This window comes from Apium graveolens, chromosome 2 (genome assembly GCF_009905375.1).
Source record: "Apium graveolens cultivar Ventura chromosome 2, ASM990537v1, whole genome shotgun sequence".
Lineage (NCBI taxonomy): Eukaryota > Viridiplantae > Streptophyta > Magnoliopsida > Apiales > Apiaceae > Apium > Apium graveolens.
In genome coordinates, this window is record NC_133648.1 from 264809176 (window position 1) to 264825748 (window position 16573).

General features: G+C 35.2%; 1 protein-coding gene across 1 annotated transcript; it reads left to right on the forward strand.

Moving 5' to 3' along the window:
• Positions 1–9885: 9885 nt before the first annotated feature.
• LOC141700414 (cytochrome P450 72A397-like) lies at positions 9886–12462 on the forward strand. Its single transcript, XM_074504195.1, has 5 exons — positions 9886–10168; positions 10243–10460; positions 10869–11113; positions 11384–11759; positions 11823–12462. The coding sequence occupies exons 1-5, from the start codon at positions 9886–9888 to the stop codon at positions 12246–12248; spliced, it is 1548 nt and encodes a 515-aa protein (XP_074360296.1). The 3' UTR covers positions 12249–12462.
• Positions 12463–16573: the final 4111 nt, after the last annotated feature.

The following is a 16573-nucleotide window of genomic DNA, read 5'->3' on the forward strand; positions in this document are numbered from 1 at the left end:
AAACAAGCAGTCTGCATAGCTTCAGCCCAGAAATAGGTTGGAAGCTTTGCTTCATCAAGCATAGTTCGTGCAGCTTCAATAAGAGTTCTATTCTTTCTTTCAACAACTCCATTTTGCTGTGAAGTTCCAGGAGCAGAAAATTCCTGCTTGATTCCATGGTTTTTGCAGAACTCTTCCATTATCAAATTCTTGAACTCTCATTAAAACTTCTTATAATCTTCACAGAATCTTTGACCAATTTATCCAGTTGCCTGACATGATCAATCAAGATAGATGCAGTTTCACTTTTTGTGTGCAAGAAATACACCCATGTGTATCTGGTGAACTCATCCACTATGATCATAGCATATTTCTTCTTTGCAATAGACATGACATTTACAGGACCAAATAGATCAACATGTAGTAGGTGATAAGGCTCAAGAATTGATGATTCAGTCTTGCTCTTAAATGAAGATTTCCTTTGTTTAGCCTTCTGACAAGAATCACAAAGGCCATCAGGAGCAACAAGATCTTTCTTGACTAATTCATTTATATTATTGAAATTTAAATGAGAGAGTTTCTTGTGCCAATTCCAGCTTTCTTCAATTGATGCTCTACTAATCAGACAGACTGCAGAACCATTAGTACTTGTTGAAAGCTTGGCTTCATAAATGTTACCACGCCTATATCCTTTCAGAACTACTTTGCCTGTAGATTTACTTACAACTTCACAGTGTTCTTCAAGGAAATCCATATGATAACCTCTATCACAGATTTGACTAACACTCAGTAGATTGTGTTTAAGTCCTAAGACTAGAGCAACTTCTTTAATGATGACATTCCCAAGATTGATATTGCCATATCCCAATGTTTTTCCAATGTTGCCATCTCCATAAGAAACACTTGGGCTAGCCTTCTCCACAAAGTCTGATAGCAGGGCTTTATTTCCAGTCATATGTCCTGAACATCCACTGTCCAGAACTAGGATGTTTTTCCTGTTGTCCTGCAATCACAAAGACCACTAATGATTAGTTTTAAGGACCCAGACTTGCTTGGATCCTTTGGCCTTATTAAGTTTGTTAACATTTACAACGGATTTAGCATCAGAGTTTATGTTAACATTTTTCTTATCAGAATTTACACTATCAGACTTTGAATCAGAACTTACACTAGAAGGAACAATGCTAACTTTCTTTAAAGAAGGTTTTATTTGATAATAATCATAGTACAGACTATGATATTCCTTACAAGTATAAATGGAATGCCATAAACTACCACAACGAAACCAAGGATTTTGTGGCTTATATCTAACAGACTGACTCTTAACTCCTGACTTTGAAGGTAAGGAGTTTATGTTCTTATTCTTCCTGTAAAAAGAAGCCAGATGGTTAGAACTTCCACAGTTATGACACGTTTTTCTAGGAGCATCAGGAACAGGCTTATAATCATTGCTTTTATTCACACCTTCCTTTCCATTCCTATTTTTCCTAGGTGATTTTTCCTTGTTTGCATTCTTAACATCTTTCAGCTTATGCTTAAGCTGCTTCTTTGTCATTAAGCCTACGTTTACTTCAGTTGTCTTTTCCTGTTTTAGTTTGTCAGAAGTTAATTCCTTTTTAACTTCTGATTTCTCAGTATCAGACTTTACAGCTACAAACTTAACATGTTTTAACTTTGGCTTTTGTTTAACAACTATAGGCTTAATATCTACAGTTCCTTTATCATTCTTATCATCTCCATAACCTAAGCCCTCTTTCCAGTTTTCACTACTTAACAAATTTTGAGTTGTTCTGCCAGAGTTAGTCCAAGTTCTGATAATCTCTCTTTCCTTTTCTAACTCAGCTTTTAGAGATTCATTCATTTTAAGTATTTCATCCCTAACATAGAAAGCATCATCTCTATCTTTCTGAGTTTGATGGAACATGACTAACTCTTTTTCTAAATAATCATTCCTCTTTTTACAAGCAAGATTTTCAGAAGTTAATCTTTCACATGTTAAAGTTTGGTCTCTATAGCTAATGAACATGGTTTTAAGATATCTTCTCAACTCATTAATATCATCAGTATGAAAGGCATAAGTAGTTTGAGGTACCTTTAACTCAGCAGCTTCAGAACTGCTTTCAGCACTTGCCATATCAGCATTTGCCATCAAGGCATAATTCTCCTCACTTTCAGAATCTGAGATGTCTGTCCAGCTTTTCTTCTTTGTGATAAGAGTCTTGCCTTTGTCACTCTTCACTTTCTTGCAATCAGGAGATATGTGGCATTTCTCACCACAATTGTAATATTTGGCATTTGTATAATCTCCTCTGTCAGACTTTCCTCCTTTGCCTTCAGATTTTCTAAAATTCTTCTTATTAGAACTTGCACCTCTCCTGGAAAACTTCTTTCCCTTCCTGAACTTCCTGTATGCAATCTTCGTGATTCCTTTCACCATAAGAGCACACAGCTTCATCATCTCTTCATCAGCATCCGTCTCAGGCAAGCTTTCAGGTTCTGAGTCATCATCACTATCAGAACTTGATGACTCAGTATCAGACTTTGTGAAGAGAGCTTTACCCTTGCCTTTCCTTGAGGTAGCTGCCTTGGGAGATTCTTCTTCAGCCTTAAGAGCAACTGTCCTTGACTTTCCTCCTTTCCTCTTGCTTCTTTGTTCCATCTAAAGTTCATGAGTCTTGAGCATCCCATAAATTTCATCAAGAGTCATTTCATCAAGATTATAGTTGTCTCTTATAGTTGTTGCCTTCAAATCCCAGCTTTCAGGAAGAGCTAACAGGAATTTAAGGTTTGAATCTTCAAGATCATATTCCTTATCAACCAGTGACAAATCATTCAAGAGCTTGCCAAATCTGTCATATAAATCAGTCAATGACTCATTTGGCTTTGAGTCAAAGTGTCCATACTCTTGAGTGAGTATTGTCTTCCTGTTCTTCTTGATCGAATCAGTTCCCTGACATCTTGTTTCCAGGGCATCCCATATCTCCTTTGCAGTCTTGCAGTTAATTACCCTGTTTGACATTACATTATCAATGGCACTATGCAGTAAGTGTCGTATCTTCGCATCCTTAGCAATTGAAGCTATATCTTCATCCTCACCTTCCATATGGGATATTAAGACGGTTTCAATATGGGAACTCTAATAGTCTCATATCGACTATGGATTTGTGTCTTTGGTGGTTCTTCAGTTTTGGTGGGTTTGGTTGGAGTTTCTGCTTTAGACATGATTGTTTTTGGATCTTAAACTGTTTGTGTGTTAACAGATAGGCTCCGATACCACTTGTTAGGTCACACACACTGTAGAGGGGGGTGAATACAGTGTATAGCACAATCAAATCGAATTCTAATAACACAAGTAACAGAAAACAGACTTTATTCAAAGCAATAAATTCTGTTACAGTATAGAACTGTCCTCTCTCAGTGATGAACAAATATCACGAGAGCTGCTAGGGTTACAATAAATAATATTCTCGATAACGATAACACTTATAGTGTAAACCCTATATCTGTGTTTATATACTACACAGTTACAAGATAATCGCTAATTGATATGGAATATAATTCTGCTTCCTAAAATATATCAATCAGATATCTTTTCTTCCAAGTATTCTATTCTTCATAGAATTCCTTCTTCATGCATATCTCTTCTTACGTTTGTCTTGATCTTCTTTTCCTTTCAATCAGCCGCCTTCCTTATCTGAACGTTTCCTTTAAGTCCTGATATTATCTTCTGATAAATATCTCCTGAAACTTAAGTACTGATAACTTAAGTTCTGACTTCAGTATAAGTGTTGATTTTAGTTAAGTACTGATTTATCCTGTTTAAGTAAGATCTGAAAACTAAACATAAATCATATTAGTCATGACATTATCAAATATATCTAACAGCTATAGAGAGGTATAAAGCTAGATTAGTGGCCAGGGGTGATAAACAGAGTAAGGGAAAGGATTTTAAACATACTTTTAGACATGTTGCTAAGTTTACTACTGTCAGGACCTTAGTTTCTTTGGCTGCTGCATATGGTTGGCACTTACAGCAGTTAGATATCAATAATGCATTTTTGCATGGATACTTAGATGAGGACATTTACATGGTTCCTCCACCTGGTTATGCTAAAGCAACTCTAGGATTGGTTTGCAAGCTGAAAAGGTCTTTATATGGTTTAAGACAGGCTTTCAGGCAATGGAACAAAGAATTATCTGAATTTCTGATCAAAGATGGCTATACACAGTCAGCTGAGGATTATTCTCTTTTTATCAAAAATTCTGGTTCTGGTGTTTCTTTCACCGCAATTGTGGTCTATGTGGATGATCTTTTGGTTACAGGAAATGATATAAGTGAGATTACTGATGTCAAGTCTAAACTTCATCAAGCTTTCACTATTAAGGACCTTGGTGATCTCAAATTATTTTCTTGGTATTGAAGTTCTTAGAACAGACAAGGGCATTCAGCTAAATCAGAGGAAATACATCTTGGATTTATTGGCTGATACAAACTTGCCTGATTGTAATCCTGCAGCTTTTCCATTATCCAAAGGATTGCAGTTAAGTACCACTGATTGTCCTAAGCTATCTGGTCCAGAGGTCTATAGGAGATTGGTGGGAAAACTTTTGTATCTTAATCTCACCAGACCTGATATATCTTATGTAGTGCAACAGCTTTCACAGTTTCTGCAGGCTCCAGCTCAGTCACATCTTGATGATGTTTTTCTTGTTTTAAAGTATCTCAAGGGTACTTTGAATGTTGGTTTGTTTTATCAGGAAAATATTCCTTTACAGTTAACTGCATATTCTGATGCAGATTGGGGTACTTGCCCTTTTTCTGCTAGATCTCTTTTTGGTTATGCAGTTTTCTTAGGTTCTTATTTGATTTCTTGAAAAACCAAGAAGCAGAAAACAACATCCAAAAGCAGTGCTGAGTCTGAATACCGCAGCATGAGTTATACTACTTCAGAACTTATCTGGCTTTAGGGTCTTTTAAGAGATCTCAAAGTTCAGGTTCCTCTTCCAATCAACTTGTATTGTGACAATACTGCCAAGTATATTGCTGAGAATCTAATTTTCCAGGAGCGCACGATGTTGGGGTTAAACACATAATTGAATTGGGTAATAATTGTATGGGTAGACAATTATTATCATAATTGAGTTGGGTAATAATTGTATGTGTTGACAATTATTATTATAATGGGAATGGGTAATAATTGTATGGGTAGACAATTATTATTGTAATCAGATTAGGTATATCTTGTTGGCTAAGTTTGTGATGGCTATATATACATAGTCATATTATTGTTTTGATGTATGCTTGAGTATTGTTTGACTTAAGTATCGCTTGAGTGAATACCATTTGGTGAGATTGATTGTATTATCGATAATTGTTTTGATTAATAATACAAGTTGGGACGTGGGTTTTTCCGCGTCATATATTGAGTGTGTGTTTTGCATTGTTTGTTTGGTTCTATACTTGTGTGTGTTCCCCCTAACAATTGGTATCAAGAGCCAAGGTTCATGATGGAGAAGGTTGGGGGATTTAAAATTGAATTGTTTAATGGAAGAGACAATTTTACCTTGTGGCAAAGTACAGGTAAAAGATCTGTTAATTCAACGAGGGTTATATGCGACTCTCGGAGGGAAGAAGCCTACTGAAGTTGATGATACAAAGTGGGGAGACATGAAGTTACGTGCGGCATCAACGATCCGGTTGGCCCTTGCACCGGAAATCAAGTATGATGTTCTTGAAGAGGACAATCCCAAGAATTTGTGGGAGAAGTTAACGAAGACTTATCACTCAAAGTCTTTGGCCAACAAGTTGTTTCTCAAGAAAGAATTGTTTGGGCTCAAGATGGAAGAAGACGGAGATTTAAGAGATCATCTGAATCGTTTTAATGGCTTAATCAACCAGCTGAATAATTTGGATGAAAAATTAAAGGACGAGGAGAAAGCTGTTCTACTACTAGTGTCTCTACTGAAGAAGTATAATATTGTGATGACTTCTTTATTGGTTGGGAAAACGAAGTTTCTGATGGAAGTGCATTTGTGTTACGTGCGCGTGACACAGAAAAGAAGTATGCTAAGAAACATAACCCTAATATCAGGTGTTTTTATTGTGAGGAATTGGGTCATATACAATTTATGTGTCCAAAGGCAAGAGAAGACTTGAGAGAGTTGAAGAAAAATCGAGGGGGTAGTGTTTCGCTTGTAGAAGCTGATGAAGATGTTCTTTTGGTTCAAGAAGAGAAGGGATCAAAAGAAGAATGTGTGCTTGACTCAGGATGTTCTCATCACATATGTGGTAGGAGGGAGTGTTTCTCGTCCTATAAAAAGTGTGAGGGAAAGATTGTAACTTTACCTAATGGTAAAACGGTAAAGGTTGCTGGCATTGGTGAGGTAACAATGAAACGTCACAACGGTCGTGTTCAGAAGTTAACTCAAGTAAGATACATACCGGAGTTAAATCGAAATCTGATTTCGTTGGGTAAATTAGTTGATTTGGGATATACTGTTATGATGAAGAACAGTATGTTGAAAGTCACTAAAGGAGATTTAGAGATACTCAAAGGTCGAAAAGATAAGAGAAATCTTTTTGTACTAGAAGGAGGGGTTATTGTTCGAGGGGAGGTATTGGGCGATCGACGTCGATGGCTTGATGGTGACCGTTAATTCGGTTGTGCATGAAATCATATTGGGTTGAAGGGGAGGATTGTTGGGGTTAAACCCAATAGGTAGTATGGTCTTGGTGATAGAAAACATAATTGAATTGGGTAATAATTGTATGGGTAGATAATTATTATCATAATTGAGTTGGGTAATAATTGTATGTGTTGACAATTATTATTATAATGGGAATGGGTAATAATTGTATGGGTAGACAATTATTATTATAATCAGATTAGGTATGTCTTGTTGGCTAAGTTTGTGATGGCTATATATACATAGTCATATTATTGTTTTGATGTATGCTTGAGTATTGTTTGACTTAAGTATCGCTTGAGTGAATACCGTTTGGTAAGATTGATTGTATTATTGATAATTGTTTTGATTAATAATACAAGTTGGGACGTGGATTTTTTCGCGTCATATATTGAGTGTGTGTTTTGCATTGTTTGTTTGGTTCTATACTTGTGTGTGTTCCCCCTAACACACGAAGCATCTCGAAATCGATTGTCATTTTATTCGTGACTATGTTACCTCAAATTTTTTGAAGACTGATCATATCAACACTCGTTTACAAATTGCTGATGTTCTAACCAAACCATTAGATGCTGCTCAACACAAGTTTCTTTGTCTCAAGTTTGGACTTCAGTTTGATCCACCTTGAGTCAAGCTTGAAGGGGGTATTGAGTTAAATATTCTTTATTATTAGATATACACAGTCAACATGTACAGTCAGATAGTTAGTTAGGAATGTACAGTCAGATAGTTAGTTAGGAATGTACAATCAGATAGTTAGTTAGGAATTACAGCTATACATACAAGTTAGTTAGGATCATATATATGCTCATGTAAATACAGCTCAAGGAGCACATTCATTCTTTCAATATATTTTCTCTATAAGTTGAAGAAGATGAAGATCAAGAATAAGCTTAATCTTGTTACATACAAAATTTACATATTTAATCAAAATTGAACAAATATATAACTATATCAGTGTTAATCAGTGCTTGTTGAAAAAGCAACCGAACAATTTCTCGAAGAAAAATAAACATGCTATTATCCTCAAAAGAAAAGTAAGGGGGTAAAACAATGTTCCAATATAAGTATGCAGCTAATGAGTAATGATTCATTCTCATTCTTATACTGCGGTCTCAACCGAGTACGAAAAATCGAATAAGGAGATGTGTTAAAGATAGAACATATGATTACGAGAAATGCAATATATTCCCTTGACATCTCAGGAGCAAATGAAGGGAAAAGGTGACTCCGCGTGTCCAGAAAGAATATTCAAGTTTGAAAATGAGGCTAAGCCCGATTTAAACAACGTTAAAGCAAAACAGGAGGCGAATAACAATAATTAAAAAAAATAGAAGGATACGCATACAGCATGTGAGTACCATTACTGGGTGAAAACTGGAGTGAAAGAAGGATTCAAGCAAGAGACGAAGGAAAAGATACGAATCACATAATTACTATTTTCAAATAATTTGTCTTCTTCTCTAGCCTGTCTGTTCATGCCACATTATCCGCTTCCGGTTTCTTGTGTTCTCCTCCCTTGTTGTGCACACGGTTTGTCAAGAAGATAACTTACATTAAAAGAAGTAGCGATAAAAGTTGGTTAAATAATCATAAAAAATGGGTTTAAAATTTGTTGTAGGTTGAAAGTTTTAACACCGTGCCCAGAAAATCGGATTGATTGAGACATGGTCGTTGTCTGTGGTCTGATAATGTTTGATATTATGCAAGTTTACAAGATATTTGGAAGGATTAATAACTACAAAAGTTTGATTTTTTAAGTATTTTATGACATGATGATTTTATGATTATATTATAATAAGTTAGAAAAAATAATTGGGTCATTTTTTACCGGCTCCATTTCAAGTTTATAGTCATTCCGAAGAGAAGGTCGGAAATGGCTACTGATTCTGATCGATATAATTTGGCTAGTTAAACTCATTAAATTATCACTGAAATTTAAATATACTATATGATTAAGAAAGTTTAAAAAAGTTATAATACATTTCAAAATGTATTTTTACTAGGGGTATAAACGAGGCAAATTTTTCGTGAGCTACTCGAGTTCGAGCTCGCGCTTTTATACTTTTTAACCGAGCCGAGCTCGAGTTTCAAATTATTCGAATTATTCGGCTCGTAAAGGTTCGCGAGCCTTATCGAACCTCTATTATTTTTTATTTTTTTATTATAAATATATTTTTATGTAAATATTTAATATTTTTTATATATTATTTATTTTTATCGAGTCGAACTCGAGCCGAACTCGAGTCAAACCGATCATATTTCGAATTTTTGTTAATATTTAGTGAATTAATTCAAGTTTTCGAGCCGAACTCGAGCCTACAGAACCTTTTACGAGCCGATCTTCGAACTTGAAATTATAGACTCGGTCGAGCTCGAGTTCGAGCCCAAATTATTTTAATCGAGCTCGAGCCGAGCCTGGCAGTATTCGGCTCGGGTCAATTACACCCCTGATCTTTACAAACTACAAATAGATAAATCGTAATTTACACAGAGTTTGGGAATTTGCCACACAAATTAAAAATAAATTCAAAACAAGATTATTATTTGAAATAGACTTATTTTAAAGTATACCAAACATATGATCATACAAAATATTTTATTTTTTTTGTAAATAAAAATTTAAATGTTAAATTGTATATACAAAGGAAAACTCTAAATATGATATTTAACTAAATTGAATAAGTAATAATACTTTTTTTGTTATATAATACAAACTACCAACTCAGAAGTCGTATTCAACAACAAATACAAAATTGTTTTATCTGTTCTTCAAGTTTTGTTTTGAACTATGATTAGGAACCTATTGTGATTTGTAAGTTGTGACTTGTGACCCATTTTGTTATTAAAATGGATCACTCAGGTGATTAAAACAAAATCACCCCTGTTTAGGATTTGTATTCTGAGTTTGAAACTGTTCTTTTGTGCTTAATATGTTGCCTAACAACCAGACCTCAAATTAAACTTGGCATCATTACAATTTAGTAAACGCCAGTAAATAACATATCAAAACTTAAGTGGAGATTACTATATCATTATTGGTATAATCAAGATCTTAAGACAGTCAAGTTTAGAAAATTATAGCTAACAGACCAAAAAGAATGACACCCTGCATAGTACCCAGCTGGCCTCAATGTGTTGTCAGCCGAAAAGAACCATTAGTTCTTATATATATGACAACCGAGTTGTCTTTGTTAATCACTAGTACTAAGAGTTAGAATGGAAGACATTTCACCATTACTGTTAGCAGTCTCAGTTGTTGCTATCACGAGTGTTGTAACGATAGCATTCAAAGTAGTAAACTGGCTTTGGTTGAGGCCTAAGAAGTACGAGAAGTACCTGAAAGATCAAGGATACCATGCAAATCCATACAGGCTTTTACAAGGCGATATACTTGAGTATGCAGCCATGGGTGAGGAGTATAGGCCCAAGCAGATCAAGCTCTCTGATAATGTCTCCTTTCATGCTTTACCTTACATTCATAGAACTATCAAGAAATATGGTAAATGTTACATATGCACATAGTCTTTTTATTAAGATATAGAGCTTTGCATAGTGATAGATGTTGACATGCAGGTAAGAGAGCATTTATTTGGTTTGGACCAACACCAAGCATACAAATGACAGATCTGGAACATATTAGGGAGATTATGTCCAAGCCTAATGTATTTCATAAGATGCATCCCGACCCACTTGGTGATACGATCCTTGGTGGACTCCTTAGCTCCGAGGATCCTAAATGGTCCAGAGATAGACGAATAATGAACCCTGCATTCCACTTGGAGAAGTTAAAGGTATATTCACTTCCTAGATAATCACATCCCTCAAACACCAGGGATGTAATGTAAGGTATATTCAACGAGGAATTTCAATTAAATTAAATAATGGCAAACAAGAAAAGGGAAGTATGGAAGCTTAAGTAGTTGTAGGCTGTGGCAGTGGCTAGTAACTAGTAAGATGGTAGTCTAGCTAATAAGATTAAGGCAATAGTTTGTAGTAATCTAGCAGCTATAGTATGGCAAATGGGCCTTGTTAGTTGAGTCTTTGTGTAAGTTTTTGCTCTTTGTTTCAAAGATTTTCCCTTCTCTCTCCTTTACATTGGAAATTAAGTTTCAATAATTAATCTGCATACCAAAAAACAAGTAACTTTGGAAGTGTTCATATAACTTTGGCAGAACGCATTCCGTCATGTTTTATTGTAGACTATGCTGCCAGCAATGCATCAATGTTGTGATGAGATGATCAAGAAATGGGAAATGCTACTCTTGAAGACGGGATCGGCAGAACTAGATGTCTGGCCTAGTCTTGAAGATCTGTCTGGTGATGTAATTTCTAGGACAGCATTTGGCAGTAATTACGAAGAAGGTAGAAGAATATTTATTCTACAAAAGGAACAAATTGATCTCTTTCATCAACTTTTAAAGTTTGCTGTCATCCCCGGATGGAGGTATGAAAATACTTCTCTGCTCAAAAAGTCCTAATATAAAAGCTGTTTTTTTGCTAAACAATATAAAAGCTGGTAATAACACTTAACCATACAGCAACGATTTTATGATAACAATAGATGACCTTACACAAGAGAGCATCATTCAAAATTAAGGTCAAATCACGAAATTGGCAACTATAAGTATATGTACAAGTGCAAATGATTTGACTGTGGAATAGAAGATCTGGTTTTCTTCTTATACAATAAGTAACATAAATATGCTGGTTTTAGATATCTTCCGCTTAAAGCAAACATGAGAATGAATATAGTCTGCAACGATATACAAACACTGTTAAGGGGTATTATTAGCAAACGGCAGAAGGCAATGCAGCAGGGCGAAGCTGAAAATGATGACTTATTGGGTCTATTGCTGAAATCTAATTCTATAGAAATCAAAGAAAATGGTATTGGGATGGATATTGAAGATGTGATGAAAGAGTGCAAACTATTTTATTTTGCTGGCTCCGAGACAACCTCAAATTTTTTAGTCTGGACTTTAATTATGCTGAGCGCACATCCAGAATGGCAAGCTCGTGCACGAGAAGAAGTTTTGGAAGCTTTTGGCAGCAGAATACCTGACTTTGATGATTTAAATCATCTGAAAGTGGTACGAAACTGACTAGACTTATTAATCAGCTTGGTAACAATTATTAACTACTTTAAAGTGCAGGTAACTATGGTTTTACAAGAAGTCTTAAGGTTGTATCCACCTGTACCGTTATTTACCCGTTCAATCCCAAAAGATGCGGAACTAGGTAATATTGTTCTTCCAGGCGGAATAATAATTGCAGTACCAGTAATCCTGCTTCACCATGATCCCGAAATATGGGGCAAGGATTCCCTTGAATTCAGACCAGAGAGATTTTCAGAAGGAGTTGCAAGCGCAACAAAGGGTAAATCTTCTTACATTCCATTTGGAGGAGGTCCGCGAATATGCATTGGCCAAAACTTTGCAATGATTGAAGCCAAATTAGCACTGACAATGATCTTACAACGGTTTCAGTTTCAACTTTCTCCATCTTATGTGCATGCACCTTTCCCTATTGTAACTCTGCAACCACAACATGGAGCGCCATTAGTTCTGCAGCGCCTCTAGCATGAATCTGCGATGCTCCTCCAAGAATGTTTAACCATGATTCAGTATGCTGTAATTGTATGAGTGTGGCCTTGGCTATATAGATTTGTGAACACTGAACAGGTTATGTAATTGCCAGGTCAAATTTTTATTGTATAATTGTTTAAGAATCAAGGTTAAACATCAAATTGGCTTTCAAGAATTTCAAAACAACTGAATAACTGATTCAGTTCATAAACATGTATGTGTATTACTGTGTGAGTGTGAATTCTGGAACTTGTATCAGCAATCTGTACATTTGGTTTACTGTGTGAGTGTGTATGTATTGATGTATATTTCTTTTCATTGTATATGCATCTTAGATATGTTAATACACTGAGCAGCTTTGCAACCATATGAAGACTAACCTTGTTTGCACCTAACAACAACTTTTTTTGCCTTCTAGTCTTGATTTTGAGTTTAAAAACAGAGATATAATTTTCATAGGGATTTGATCACTGTTGATTTTTCGGACTACAAAAATCATTATCATCTGCATTTGAATCATCGTTGATTCATTGTCGAGGACCACATCCTTCATAAGATTTTTTGAATCCCCCTTTATTGAACAGCGTGTTAGAAAATAAAAAGTTTCAGGCATACTTTAGACATTTTCTTAATAGAGATGTATACATCGGACCGGGTTTTATCCTGACTTTTTAAAAATCCGTTTTTTTTTAAAACGGGTCCGGCCGGGCTTTTTTAAAAATTGGGCCGGGTCGGGCTTCATAAAAAATATAAGCCCCGTTTTAGGCCCACGGGCCGGGCCGGATCGGACCGAAGCGGGCTTTATCCGGGCTTTTTATTCATACAGTAAAAAAATATTTTAATATTTTATAACTCGAATTATGAGTAGTTTAAATACCAGAGATATTAATATCTTGATATATCATATAGAATAGTTTAGACACTGTAATAAATAAATATTTTTTAATATAATATATAAATAATCATATATACCTTAATTGTTTCTAATATTATAATATGATATTTTAAAAATCATAAAAAGTATTGTATATTTTCAAATTTTATTGAAAAAATTGATTTTTTAATCGGGCTTTTCAAAAATCCCGGGCTTTTCTCGATCCGGACTTTTTTAAATCCGGACTTTTATCCGGGTTTTTCGGGACGAGCCGGATTTTCGAGAAAAAAGGAGCCCATTTAAGGCCTGCGGGCCAGGCCGAACCGGACCGGGTTTTTTTCTCGATCGGGCTTTTCGGGCTTTTTTCCGGATCGGGTTTTGGGGTTCGGATTTTTTGAACATCTCTAGTTCTTAATGTAATTTTTTTAAACTGATTGTTGGAGGTTGTTTTTTGTAACGAGAACTTAAACTTTTATATTTGAATCTAAGTCATTTTCTTAGTGTAATCCAGAAAGAAATTGAGGTGAAGTTAGTAGTTTGAAATGAATTTGTGGGTTTTGCCCTACATTGATTAAGTAAGGAGGGGTGCAGTGCTTTTTATAGTACCATGTGCAAGAGTAGTATACCAACTACTAGGGCACGTGGGTGTGCATGGTGTTATTGTGTGCCTCGCACGCACATACACGCGCGCCGCCGCCACGACACTTATCATATTATTTTAATCTGAATATTGAAATCAGATGGGCTTTTGGAAGGGATATTGTTGCAACCCAACATAGCGTAAGTGGGGAAATAATCCTTTTAAGAACATACTAGACTTCTCAAAAACAAAACTCCTGTTAGAGTTAAGTATTATATCCTCTGTTTGTCAATTCACTTACTGGTTTATCTTGTTATTTGCCTTCGTGTTTTATTTCGTTATTTGGTTTAATTGCATGTTCTTGTAAATTTGTGATATATATATATATATAATTGTCTCATTATTGCGCGTAGTGTTAAATAAATACCCAACAATCTTCAAGAGATTATACGTGTTATATTGTTATTAGCAAGATGGTTAACGAGATGTTCCTAAAACTGTTGAGACTGGTTCTGGTTCTGGTGGTGCTGCTACCATTGATTGGACCATGTATCGTTTTCCCTAGCCAAATGATTTATCGGGTAAGCCTGATAAATTCAGTGGTGGGGCTTCTTTTTCTCGTTGGCAGAAAAAGATGAAGCTCTGATTAACGGTTAAGGTGCTATGACCAGTGGTGCAGTATGATCCTCATGTGTTTGATCAAGAGAAGGCTGAATCTATTAAGGCTTATGCTTTATGGGCTGAGAAGGATGAGGTGGCTAGGAAATCCATTTTCGCAGCCTTGGCGAACACCTTGTTCGATGTTAATTTATCAGATGCATATCCTGCTAAGGTCTTTTGGGATAAGTTGGACCAAACCTATAATACTGATTCTTGCGTCAAACTGGTGGATGGAAAATTCATGACTGAACAGGTTCATGAGTTTGAGATGTCGGTTCATGCTTTGGGTGAGGTCGCAATGGTCTTTCCGGAAAAATTTCAAGTTATGTATGTGATTGAAAAGCTCCCGAAATCTTTTTCTCTTTAACAGGAGTAGTGTTAATGATATGTTTATCAAGATTTTTATCACTATTTTCATTGTAGCCTAAATACTCTTTCCAATTCTTGTCAGTTATCAAATTATGACCTTTTTACCTGAACTAATCCATGTTTTAAATATTTGCCTTTTTTTCCATAATTTCCTCTAACATGGAATACTTGATATTTATCATCCTTTTGATTCCATTTCTTTTCTTAATTAGTTCTCATTCCTCGTTGTTCATTACTCTTTTAAACATAACGAATTTCTTTTCTTTTTCTTGATGATATTAATATGTTCATTTTAGATAAGTTTATACTGGAATGAAGGCTTTTATTTATAATATTTAAATTTTTATTAACAAAATTATTAAAATTCATTGATAGCGACTTTCTTAATCTCGCTTAAATCATCATTGATCACATCCTTGGCTTTCCCCAATTGATCAATATTTCTTTTTTTTTCTGAGTGCACATGTGGACTTCATCAATCTCCGTCTTATATCAGATACTTGGATTTGCGAGCCTTCCACTATTTTACAGCAACTTCCATTCAATCGCCACTCAAATTGAGTATGCATTCAAGTCCTTCCTGGAACGTCATTACAATTGATAAAATTTCTTTGTTTTGTCTTTACATCTTCAGTTCTTGAAAGTATTCTTCTTACTAATGTGTACCAATTACTCTCTGCTTCTCTTATTTGTTGAAAAGGGCGTATTCATCTAGATAAAATCTCGCACATATATGCAGTAACATCACGCTAATTCCGCCGAACTCTCAATTTCTGCTAATGCCATCACTTTCTCCAAATTGCTAATTGCTTTGATTTCATTTCTGAAAATCATGTCAGAGCTTGACTCAATCTAATTGGAATCGATCTCCATTTTTCTAACCATTGGTTGGTAAAGTTGATCAATTAACTCTTTCAACTGATTACTTAAACCAAGTGTTGATTAGCTAACTGGAATCAAAGACCAATTATATAAAGTCGGTTTGATCATAACATTCTTTCTCAAGAACCGAGATCGCAATCATTTGGAGTACTGATGAGAACGACAATATACTTCTTTATTCTTGAACGTAGGGTAATTTCTGAAAATTTGGGTAGCACTTCCCCTACACTATTAACTACCAGTCGGACTCAAGCCGACACCATCAATCAACCAATCATCCACAATCATATCCACTCACTTCCATCAACCAAAATCATCAATTTACCACAATTCATATTTTATCATTTTAATCAGCATCTGACTGGAATAGCATATATCTCTTTAACTGGAATTGGGTCTTACACCAACAATGATTAATATAACCATATATTTCTCAGTTCTTTCAGGATATTATGAATTGTTATTAATGAACTTAAAATTTGATTTCGCGATTCTTTTAATTTATTCCGACCATTATTAATCGGTTTATCTTTTAATAATCATGCATGGTCTCCATTAATCATCGTCACAATCTAGTGGAAACTCAATCGTTAGATCATTATCTCGTAAAAGATTCCGCAGTCGAATCGTCATTCCTTCATCTTCACTTATCTTTCCGTATCGAACTTTCGTTGTTAGCCCGCTTTTGGGTATTAAATTTTCCATCATTCATTTACTTAAGTTAGAGAACTTCACAATCTCTTGAAAGACACGTTCGAGATTTAGTTTCAATCAAGATTTCTTTTATCTTGACTCTTCACAACACATATCTTCCCGTGACGAAGGGATGTTTCACGTATTAATTGTCTGTCTGAGTCATTGTTCAGAATTCCCTTGATCTTCGATTGTTGTTGCGACACTCGTTGTTTTTTCTGACGCACACTGTTTTCCTTCCTTATTTTATAATTAATGTAT